The sequence below is a fragment of the Geotrypetes seraphini genome, chromosome 1, assembly GCF_902459505.1.
Source record: "Geotrypetes seraphini chromosome 1, aGeoSer1.1, whole genome shotgun sequence".
NCBI classification, from domain to species: Eukaryota; Metazoa; Chordata; class Amphibia; order Gymnophiona; family Dermophiidae; genus Geotrypetes; species Geotrypetes seraphini.
The window spans coordinates 370,436,883-370,449,328 of NC_047084.1; the positions used below are offsets into that span (position 1 = coordinate 370,436,883).

At 46.4% G+C, this 12,446-nt stretch overlaps 1 protein-coding gene across 1 annotated transcript in view; it reads right to left on the minus strand.

Moving 5' to 3' along the window:
* The window catches only part of POLR2B (RNA polymerase II subunit B), a 163,277-nt gene that overhangs the window by 6,095 nt on the left and 144,736 nt on the right, over positions 1–12,446 (minus strand). Inside the window, exon 24 of the mRNA XM_033915184.1 lies at positions 5,868–6,063. Within this exon, the coding sequence (XP_033771075.1) occupies positions 5,868–6,063 (196 nt within the window). The remainder of the gene's footprint in view (positions 1–5,867; positions 6,064–12,446) is intronic.

Below are 12,446 nucleotides of genomic sequence, written 5' to 3' on the forward strand. Positions count from 1 at the left end.
AAAGTGGCAGAAGCAGGCAGCGGTCCTGAGCCAAGAACCCCCTCACTCCCTCCCTCCCTTCCCCGAAGCACAGCAGGAACAGGCTGCTTGCGGCCAGCCCTGGCAGAACCTTTCCTCTGACGCTGTCTGCTTTGTGCAGAAGGCAAGAAATCCGAAAGCACAGCTTCTGTCTGTGTGCCTCTGGAAGATAAACTCGGCCAGCTGCTGGGTCGAAAAAGACCCCTATATATTTCAGGGACTGTATCGGGGTCAAATTGTTTTTCCTGTAATTCAGGACCTGGACCATCTGATCTACCATGCGCAGACCCTAGGCCAATGAGAGGGTTCTGATCAGCCAATCATGCAATTATGGGTGTACCTGCAGCCCCATCACCTTGAAGATACGAGGTTCTGTTGCCAGGCCAAAAGGCAGAGCTGAAAACTGGTAATGATTTTTCAGAGCATGAAACTGGAGGAATTTCCGGTACGCCTGATAAATGGGAATATGTAAGTAAGCTTCTGAGATCCAGAGACAAGGAATTATCCCAGGCCATCGCTGCTATGACAGACCTCATTTGTCTCCATGTGTAAGCATGGGACTTTGAGTGCTGCATTGACATACATAAGATCCAAGACTGGTCTCCAATTATCTGAGCCTTTCTTTGGCATGATAAAGTATATGGAATATCTGCTCAGAAGAGAAATCCCTAGCCCTGAAGGCCGCTCATACAGCGCCAGGCCGCAAGACCAAGCCATCCGGAACTTGAAGGGCTATCAGGCCCTCATGAGCAATCTCCGATGGCAAGGAAGACGCAGACCCCTCACTGAACTCAACTGCACCAGGTCTGCGTACCAAGGACAGCTGGGCCAGTCCGGGGCCACTAGGAACACTGGACCTGTGTGATATGCCATCCGGCCAAGAACACGCCCTACAATAGGCCATGGGGAAAAGCCATACAGAAGTTCCCCATCTGTCCATGGATGAACCAGAGTGCCGAGCTCTGCTCTGCTCTCCCGTCGGTGGCTGAAGAACCTGTCAGCCTTCTGGTTCCCCGAGGACGCCTTCTGGTTCCCCGAGGACGAGAAGGCGGGGCGACCCCACTGATGAAACATGGCTTTGAACGCTAGCCCGCACAGGGACCATTCTCCCAGGTCCAGAATCTGACAGCTGAGGAAGTCTACCGGCACATTGTCCACCCCTGCCACATGAGCCGAGGTCAAGGCCATCAGACGCTTCTCCCCCTAGGCAACGAGCATCCGAGCCTCTAGACTCAGCAGGGGACTCCTCATGCTCCTCTGACAGTTGGCATAGGTATCCGCCGTGGCAATGTCCAAGAATACGCGGAGATTACCTTGAAATCGCAGCAGGACCAGACAGAACGTACGTATCTCCAGCCGATTGAACAACCATCTGCTCTCCAATGCAGCACCGACAGTGGACCGGCACAGAATGGCAAACTGCTTCCCAACCGGAGAGACTCGCGTCCATCGCCAGGGGCACCTAGTCTAAGACACGCAGAGGAAGCCCTCTGTACAAAGTAACCAGGTTCAACTACCACACCATACAGCTGCGAGCCGTCGCCAACCATGGCAACTTCACCTCAGCGCATCCTGCTGAGGATTCCACCGAGACAGAAGGGACAACTGAAGAGGACGGATGGAAGCTCTTGCCCACGGATCACAACTATGGTCGCCACCATGAAACCCAATACTTGCAGATACTGCCAGGCCATCGGGGCTGGAGCCGCTAACATGTTCCGAACTGCACTCCGAAGCTGGAGCATCCCGGATTCTATCAGAAACACTTGGTTCCTGCCTGCAAGACCGGCAGCTCGAGGCGACTCGTCTTGATATGGATCACCCAGCTGAGACTGTCCAGCAGTCACCGCTTGGTGAACCGCCAAGGGCCTTTCACAAAAGAGGGAGCTCTGATCAGCCAGTTGTTGAGGTACTGATGGACCTGCACACCCAGCAAGTGCAGATGGACAGCCACCACCATGACTGTGGTGAATGATCTGGACACCGACACCAACCCGATTGGCAGCACCATGAACTGGAAATGCTTCCCGAGAACATGAAACCTCAGGAACCTCCGATGATCCGGAACCCCCCTCCCCCACACCACACACACACAAAAATCGAGATGTGGAGGTACGCTTTTGAGAGGTCCAAGGAAGCCAAAAACTCCCCAGACTCCACTGCTGCCACCACTGAATGTACCATTTCCAGCCGGAAATGTGGAACTCACAGGAAGGCCTTCACAGCCAGAATTGGTCTGCAATCTTTGGAGTCCTTCATTGGCACAATTAAGTAAATCGAATATCTCCCGGTGTCCCAGTCTCCCTTTGGGACAGGCTCTATAGCCGCCTGATCCAGCAACCTGCTTACCATGGCTCGCACCTGGCTGGCCCTATCCGGAATTCCCACAGGAGGGGATAGGAAGAACTGGAAAAACTGTAGTCAAAGGCCTTCCCTGAGCACGATGAGGATTCACTGGGCTGAGATTACCATTTGCCATTCCGGAAGGAAGGCTGAAATCCGCCCCCCCCCCCCCGAACTGGAGGGGGCCGCCAGAGACCTGGCGTCACATTTTTCTCTAGGGAGTGGCAGAAGGCCGGGAGTAGGAAAACTGTTGGTGCGCTGCACCTCCAAAGTGAGGAATGGAGGGAGCTCCGAAACGCTGTCCTGCCACCAGGGGTCCGGGGTCTGGCGAACTGAGAAGTGTGCCAGCAGGGATGAAAATCCGGCCGTCCCACACCCCTGGTCGGAGAAGGTCTAGAGCCAGGGAGCACCTCTGGCTATAGACCTGAATTCTGGCCATAAGGTCATCCAAATCCTGGCCAAACAGGATCAAACCCTTAAAAGGGAACCTGCTGAACAGAGCCTTTAGCTGAAATAGCACCCGACCACTGGTGAATCCAAGTCATTCACTAAGCGGAGCCTGAAAAAGCTCCCAGTTTAGTTCAAGATGCTACAGAATGCATCAGGCAAAAAATTCAGACATGCCCAGGCCACAAGGAAGTGGCCGCCACAGCTCGCCCTCCTGCCATAGCGGAAACAGAAAGACGCTGGAGATCAAAATGCAAACGTCAGTCCTGAACATCCTGCAGGATAATCCCTCCATCTGAAGAAAAAGAGGCATGCTTGGCGACCTGAGCCACAGCTGAATCCACCATCAGGTGGACCAGTCTAGTTGAAGTCCAATGCTATGGGATACAACATTGCCAAGTCCAAGGATAAGGGAACCTTCCATGGACTCCCAGACCTCTAACAGCACTTCCGCTAAAACCGCACTGCAGCAAGGAAGTGGACAGTGGAGGCTCAGAACTCCAAACTGTACATTCTGTCAGAACCGCGTGGTCTGAAACCAGGTTCCGTGTTCACAGTGGCCCAAAAATAAAGACAGGCAGGTGGCTAGTCTTGAAGAGCGTCAGCAACATAATCTACTCCAGCCAAAAGAAGTTGAGGAGTCGGCTCCACATCCTCACTCTACAGAGTATGCAGCCTGAACAAGCAAGTATGCGTGACAAAGGATACCACCAACAGTTTTGACTCCCAAAGCCTCCAGACCCTGGGGAGTAGTCACCCTTAGATGACTTGACCTTGCGTTTCTTGGGCTGCGGGGCGTCTGTGTCCTTTCACATGGAACTTTCAGTATTACCGAGCCCCGAAAAAAGAAATGGCCACCCAATGGGCTAGCTGCCCCTTTTAGTCATCTGCTTAGAGTAGAGGTTAATTATGGCACTGCCGCCTCTCCCAGGCGTGCCACACAGCACAGGGTTGCTCCGGATGTGCTAAATCTATACAATCCTGGCAAGGATTTTAAGCAGAAGAGTCCAACGACTCCATCCAAGCAAGATACGGGGTATGGACTTTTGAATATAATGGAAGATTAGATTTTTAATCTAATCTAATCTAATCTAATCTAAACCTTAAGTTTATATACCGCATCATCTCCATGAGAATGGAGCTCGACACGGTTTACAAGAACTTAAAATAGTGGGTAGAGAAAAAGGATTACATGAACTTATGTGTAGAAGGGGGGAGAGAAAGGGGGGAAGGATAGAGCTACAATTTGCTGAAAAGCCAGGTTTTCAGTTGTTTGCGGAATAACTGAAGGGAGCTTAGGTTCCGCAACGGGGTGGTGAGGTCGTTCCAAAGACCTGTGATTTTGAAGAGAAGGGATTTTCCCAGTTTGCCTGAATAGTGGATGCCGCGTGGAGAGGGGAAGGCTAGTTTAAGCCTTTGGGCAGTTCTGGAGGAGTCAGGACTGGAGGAGTTGAAAGACAGTGGGATAAGAGGAGGCAGGATTCCGTGAATGATCTTGAAAGCCAGGCAGGAATATTTGAAATGGATTCTGGAGATTATTGGGAGCCAATGAAGTTTGGCAAGGAGTGGGGAGGCATGGTCAGACTTGCGTTTTGAGAAGATCAGTTTGGATGCAGTATTCTGGATTAGCTGGAGTCTTAGAATACTTTTTTTTGATAGATTTAAGTAGATGGCGTTGCAGTAATCTAGTTTGGAGAGGATGATGGATTGGACAAGGATGGCAAAGTGTTGTTGGCTGAAGTAGGATCTAGCTTTCCTCAGCATGTGAAGGCTGAAAAAGCATGATTTTGCCAAGGAGTTGAGGTGGTCATTGAGGGAGAGAGAGGAATCGATAGTGATACCAAGGACCTTGCATGAGAACTCGAGCTGTAGTGTATCGCCTGTGGGTAGTGCGAAAAATGTGGACAGGTGTTCGAATTTTGGGCCGAGCCAGAGTAGTTTTGTTTTAGATTCGTTTAGTTTCATCTGTACCGAGAGGGACCAGGCACGGAGTCTCATTATGCAAGCTGTAATGTTTTCGTGGAGGTTGGTGAGGTTCTGGTCAGTCTCAAGGAGGACAAGGATATCATCTGCATAAGTGTAGATTGTTTCCAGGGGGGATAGTTGAAAGAGTTTCAGGGAGGACATGTAGATGTTAAAGAGAATAGGGGAAAGGGGTGATCCTTGAGGGACACCGCAAGATGGAGTCCAAGGAGTGGACATGGTGCCATTTGTGTTGACGGTGTAGGAACGGGAGCATAAGAAGTTTGAGAACCACATTAGGACGGTGGAGTCGATTCCAATCTCGGAAAGTTGGTAAAGTAGTATGTCGTGATGGACGACATCAAAAGCAGCGGAAAGATCGAATTGTAGTAGGACAGCGAATTTTACCTTCAATAATCTTCTCTCTGTTAGTCCCCATATGATTCCTTATGGAATTTTTGCAACTCCCAGATTGCAGGAAGGGACTGAACACCTAAAGCATGGAATCCGGAAGGGACGTTAACAAAAAAACCAGATAGAGTATCTGGAAATTACCACAAACTTCTCATCTATTGTGACAGCAGCCTGCATGACATTAGCAGCAGCTTGGAAGCAACCTGTGGGAACAAGGCAGCTGTCTATAATACTGAAGTCAGCTCTGAGCTTGTCCTCCCCACCCCACACACCTTAGCATCATCTGCTGAGAGAGGGACATTAGTCACTCATCAGGATTAGTCTGGCATGGACAATAAAAATAATTCCAAATAAAAATTTACACCATGATATCTATGTTCATATAATGATGCTGGCTGGTTCTGGGTAACTAAAGCTTAGAAATGAACTTGTAGAGTGTCTTTTCTTATCAGTTGTTATGCACAGTTTTCCAAGGACAGAAGTACAAAACAGCAGAGACAGTTTGTTATTCATAGCCATCTGTATCTAGCAGATAAAAACAAATCTTTGCTACCTTCCTTTTATTCTTAAGTAACACTGTATACTGGGGCACATTTTTCCCCACAAAGTTAATATCCACACCCTGAATGCTACCAATTCTTAAGATGCAAATTACAATAGAAGAGGATAAAGTGGATACATACCTGTGTTTTGTTGCGACATCCTCTGCACTCGTATGTATGTGTTCTAGTGTTGGCTATTGCCATTATTCCACACAGATTGCACACATGAACTTGGTATGGATCTGAGGCTTCAAACAGTCTTTCCTTAAGAAACTGGGCTGCACCATGAGCAATCTGGCAGTCTCGCTCCATTTCCCCAAAACGCAGGCCACCATCCCTGAGATAAGAGCATGACAGATCATATCATTTATAAATAAAAAGACAAAGCAGCAAGCCAATTATCCAGATTGCTTTGAGGGTATCAATTTATATTCGAGTTCCCCCTGAAATACCATTCCTATCACTCTCCCTACCACTAGTGTTTCTTCTCTGCTTCTGCTACCATAAGCCCAGCCCTCGACCCCTATCCTGGAGACTTCCCCCCCCCAACCATCAGCACCCCCCTAAAAGAAGAACGAATTCCCCCTCCCTTCCCAAACAGACACCATCAATCCCCCTCCCGGACCCAGAGGAAGGACCCCAGGCCTACCTTGTTTCCCTGGTGGTCTAGCAGCATGCTGGGGCAGGAGCAATTTCCACTTGCTTCTGCCCATGCTTTTTCAGCGATGTAAATAGCTGCCGAAACTCAGTGTGCTCCCATCCATGCCCACCATCTCCCCTCTTTTTGTATATCTCCCTGTATTCAGCTTCTCCTCTCTTACACCAATGTGTCTCTCACACTCTCTCCTTCCCTCCCTCCTGCCGCTATGTTCAATATTTCACTCACTCTTCCTTCATTCCCTTGGTTCAGCTTTTCTCTTTCCCTTTCCTTCTCTCTTTCTCCCTGCATGTCCTGCACCTCTCTCCCTTCTATCTAGCTCCCTTCCCATGGGTCCAACATCTCTATCCCCTCCCTTCAGCACCTAGGAGTGGGTCTGGTGCCTCTCCCTTCCCTCCAGCTTCACATGGGCCCAGTACCTGTTTCCCTTCTTTCCCCCATGTTCAGCTCATCTGTATCAAGACATGCCATAAGATATCCTTAAATGGCTGAGTAAACTGTTCAACACCATACTAAAACAAGGCTGGTTCTCAAAAGAGTTCCCTGAATGGAAAAATTTGAAGGTTCAAAACAACTTGCCGGTCTTATGTTTTCAGGTGGACTTCCTGGGTCACCAGGCCGCTCAGTGGTATAAATTAATATCTGGATTTTTGAATAAGAAACCAAAAACTGGTCTGCGTGACATTTGGAGCATTGAGATAAAGCATCAAATTACTGCGTCTCAATGGCCACGAATTTGGTCTTGGAGGATGAGATGTACAATGTCTGCATCTATGAGACAAATATGTTTTTTCTTATTACATAGAGCATTTTGGACCCCAGTTTGTTTATATAGAGTAGATAGTTCCAAGTCTAATAGATGCTGGCATTGTCATCTGGAAGTTGGGACGTTGGATCATTTACTATACTATTGTCCCTTGATACTAAAATTCTGAAGATCTATTTGGGATCAAGTTAATAATTTATTAGAAAATCCAGTGGCACTATCATATGATACCATTTTATTTGGAACATCTATGAGGGCAAATAGTCAAATTTTGACAAAAAATTTGAAACTTTTGTTTATAATGACGGGGGATGCCATGCAGCTTATTTAAAAGAATTGGAAAAATTGGAATAGATTAAATTATTCATTCTGGTGGGAATCCCTATGTTATGTCTTTAAATGGAAAAGTTTATGGCCATCCAGAAGGGATATTATAAAAAATTTATGGAAGTTTGGGAACCATTAACTAAATATTGTAAGGATTGATTTATTTATATAAATAAGGAAAACATACACATCCGGGGAGGGGGGAGAGGGGTATGTTTTGGCATTGGTTAAGAGATATTGAAAGGTTGTTTACAGGTATTTTTACGAGATGTTAGTTAATTGGAAAATGGGGGGAGGGATGTCTTGTCTTTATTCTATTAAATTTATTGTGCTGTAATGTTAATATTATATTTAAATGCATCATCTCTTGTGCACAATTGAAGTTTTAAAAATGAATAAAGAATTTAAAAAAAAGGAGTTTGATGGCATACTACTAACACCCTTTTCAAAAGAAACAAACCTAGACTTGGCCCAGGCAGCAAGCTACAACCAGTAGCAAGCAAATTGTTTATAACTAAATTGATGGAATTTGCAGCAGCTTCCCAGCAAAAAAAATACATCACACACTGGAATATACTACTACCCTTCCAACACAGCTTTATGCACAACACAAACGTCTAATCAAATCTGGTTATCTACAGCAAGAATAACACTAAGTAGGGGCGAACAACTACTGTTATTGCAATTCGATGTCTCAGCAGCAATTGATACAGTGAATCACAACTTTAAATAAACCATCCAAAACAGGAAGTGCTGAACCAGTATTGCAATGGTTTCAAGGCTAACAAACAGAAAATAGAGTATTAAAAGATGGCTCCTTCTCAAATTACTAGACCTCACCATGCGATGAACCAGAAGAATCATCCATATCACCATTACTGTCCAGCATCTTCATGACCACCCTAAACTCAATCTTGAACTAGATGAATGGCTTCTCTCCTATGCTGACGATATCTTTCTATTAGTTCCTGCATACCTGAACCCAATCAATCAAAATGGCTACCAAGTTAACCAGAACACTATCGAAAGTATAAGAACAGGCAACAAGATATCTTAAACTAAATACAGAAAGAACCAAAATATTATGGCTCGGACAAAATGTGCACCTAATCCTATCAGCCATCAGTCTAGCAAATGGAGTCAACTTCAACACTGAAAAGTCATCTAAAGCAGAGGTTCTCAACTTGCAGTACACATACCCCTAGAGCAGTGGTCTCAAACTCAAACCCTTTGCAGGGCCACATTTTGGATTTGTAGGTACTTGAAGGGCCTCAGAAAAAATAGTTAGTGTCTTATTAAAGAAATGACAATTTTGCATGAGGTAAAACTCTTTATAGTTTATAAATCTTTCCTTTTGGCTAATTCTTAATAATATTGTAATTTATAAATAAAGAGACATATGATCAAGAAACTGTTTTATTTTACTTTTGGGATTATGATAAACATACTGAGGGCCTCAAAATAGTACATGGCGGGCCGCATGTGGCCCCTGGGCCGCAGGTTTGAGAACACTGCCCTAGAGGTATGCAAATGGGAGGGGAGTACACAGCACTGCGTAGGTCTCCTGCCCCCTTACTCCTCAAGGTGGAGCCACAGTCGTCACTGCCAGGGATCCCACATGTTATGTCAGCAGGCCTCCTTCTTCCTGACCTCTAACCGCACGCTCCCCTCCACAAAGCCGTGTGCAAGCTGCTGAAGCCAACCCAGAAGCCTTCTCTCTGACGTAAGAGCCAACATCAGAGGGAAGACTTCTGGATCAGCCACATGCAGTATGCAGGAGCTACTGCTCACGGTCCTGTGAAGAATCAAGTGCGGCTGCAGGCAGGAAGGAGGCGGCCCACCTGGATGACCCTGAAGGGAGCGAGCAAGCGCGTTAAGATAAATAGGGAGAAAGGGGACACAAACATGGGATAAAGAAAAACAGAAGGGAGGGAGAAGGAGCGCACTGGGACATGGGAGGGGCACAAACTCAGGACAGTTTGGAAGGAAGGAGGGGGTCACAAACTCGGGACATAGGAGGGAGGAAATAGAAAGGGAGAATTGTTGGGCATGTGTGTGTGTGAGTGAGAGGGAAAAAGATGGTGCACATGGGGAAAGGAAGAAAGAGACAATTGTTGGGCATAGGGAGAGAGGGGAGTGAGGGAGAAATGTTGGAAATGGTGTTGGAGAGGGAACAGTGAAAGATTGAAAGGGATGCAAGGGGGAGGAATGTTGGAACAGTGGCGGAGGGAGAGATATGGCATGTGCTGGAGAGAGGTGATAGAAGGAGAAATGGTGGGCAAGGGGCTGTGGGAAGGGTGAAAGATGCTGCACATGGTCTGGGGGATGAGAGAGTGGGGTATCCCCCCCTCTCTTCCCCACTCCCTTTTGCAGTAAGGGAGGGAATTAAAGAGATGGTGGACAGTGAGAGAGAGCGGATGACATGTTGCACATGGGGGTGGTAGAGAGAGGAAGAAATACTGTGCAGGAGTGAGAAGGGAAAACTTACCGTATTTGCCAGCGTATAAGACGACTTTTTAGTACCTTAAAATCCTCCCCAAAGTCGGGGGTCGTCTTATACGCCGGGTACAGTTTACATGCCCTTACTTGCGGGGCTGGATGTACTCAGTCACGCGGCTCTTCTTCTCCCTACCTTCTCTGCTTGCAGCACAGAGCCGAACGGAAGTCTTCCCGACGTCAGCGCTGACGTCGGAGGGGAGGGAGGGCTTAAACAAAGCCCTCCCTCCCTCCGACGTCAGCGCTGACGTCGGGAAGACTTCCGTTCGGCTCTGTGCTGCAGGCATGGCAGGTAAGGAGAAGGAGAGTAGCCTCGCGGTACCAAGAGAGAGGGGTGGCCACCCCGCCCCGGTTGCAGCACAGCCGGCCAGGTTCCCTTACTTTTGTGGCACTTCCCCGACCGACCGATAACAGCCCGGGTCCGACAATCCTCCTTGCCCTGTAGCCGCGAATCTAAATACCTTCTTACAGCAGCTGTAAGAAGGTAATTTAGATTCGCGGTTAAGGGCAGGGAGGTTTGTCGGACCGGGGCTGTTGTCGGTCGGTCGGGGAAGTGCCACAAAAGTAAGGGAACCTGGCCGGCTGTGCTGCACCCGGGGCGGTAGAGAAGGTGTGCGGAAGAAGGGGTCGTCTTATACGGCGAGTATAACACAAAACTCTATTTTTTAACTAAAAGTTGGGGGGTCGTCTTATACGCCCAGTCGTCCTATACGCCGGCAAATACGGTACCTATTTAAAATTTTTCCATAACACTTAACTAAACAGTTCACATGAGGTAAAACAAATGTAATTATGACAAACTAAAATCTTAAAGTCAACAGGGTTCAGCATCTCAATGGCCACAAATTTGGTCTTGGAGAATGAGATGTACAATGTCAGCGTCTATGAAACAAACTTGGTTTTTTTTGTTACATAGAGCTTTTTGGATCCCAGTTAGATTGCAAAAGTTAAATAGTTCTTTGTCTAATAGATGCTGGCATTGTAATCTGGATATAGGGACTTTAGATCATCTTTTGTTCTATTGTCCCCATATCTTAGCCTTTTGGAACTCAATCTGGGATCAAGTAAATTGTTTATTGGAAAATCACGTAGCATTAACTTATGATACTGTACTTTTTGGTATGTCTATGAGAAAAAAGAGTCAGATATCAATGTGTAATAACAAACTTTTATTGATTTTGACCGGAGTAGCCATTCAACATATTACTAATAACTGGAAAGACCATAGTAGGCTCAATTTTAAATTTTGGTGGAATTCAGTTTGCCACATATACAGAATGGAAAGATCAATAGCGGTGCAAAATGGAAATTATAAAAACTTCATTAAAATTTTGGAACCATTAACGTCCTTTTGCCATGATTGATGCCATTTTCCTAATATTTCTATATTTAATATGTAAGATAAGGGTGGGGTGGGGGGAGGGTTTCTTTTATATGAAAAATAAAAATTACTAAAAGGATTTCAGGATGGGAGAGGGAGGGTTATATTTACAACTATAAGTTATAATGATAAGATGTACAAGTGGTTAAATCTATGTTATTGTGTTGCAATTTTTGTACACTTGATGAAAGTTTTAAAATGAATAAAGAATTATTAAAAAAAAAAAAAAATCAACAGGGGAGAACAATCTTTTCTTTTCCAAAGAACTGTTAAGTCATAAGAATGCAGTGACAAACAATTGAGTTTTAGCCGTTTCTTGAATTGAAACTGGTCTTTACATTGTCGCAACTGATCCATCAAAGCATTCCACATCTTAACATCAACTATGCAGAATATCATTGCTCTGGTGTATGCAGAGTAACCCTGCTTCCTTGATGTGAATAGATTTTTATTTTCAGGATAGAAGGGAGTGAGGATGCTGTACAATGAGAGAGAGGGAGGGAAGAGAGAAATACTGGACCATGGTAGGAGGAACCAATGGACAGCAACCGCTTGAAGAAGAACTTGCAGAAGACAGATTGGTGGAAAGGAGGGATGTCATATTCAGGGAAGATGCAAGGAGAAAGAAAACAGGGGTGGCGGTGTCAGGGGGAGGGGTTTGCAGGTGTCAAGCAGGACAGAGCGGGCATCCCTCCTGTCAATTATTTTTATTTGAGGGGGAGTGTATCCCTCTATCCGCCACAGCCAGCTCAGGTGATCGTGGCAGGGGAATTTCCCTTCAGATCAGCTGAGCTGGGCAGGACTCCCCTGTTGTGATCAGCTTATGGTAGCTGTGGGCTAGCTTTAGGATCCAGTGGCAGAATAGATAGGCAGCTGAAATGTAGGCCAGAGTTTCTGGGCTTACTTTTCAGTTGCGTATCTTGGCATGAATTGCGACTAGGTAGTCGCTTTAGCCTAAAACAGCTACCTAGTTACGATTCCGGCGCCTTTTATTTAGGTGTCGTAGGCGCTTAAGCTTTGCTATTTTTAATGGAGTTTTTCAATTAACTTAACCATCGGCAGTGCGCCCACTGACGCCTAAGTTTAGGCGCC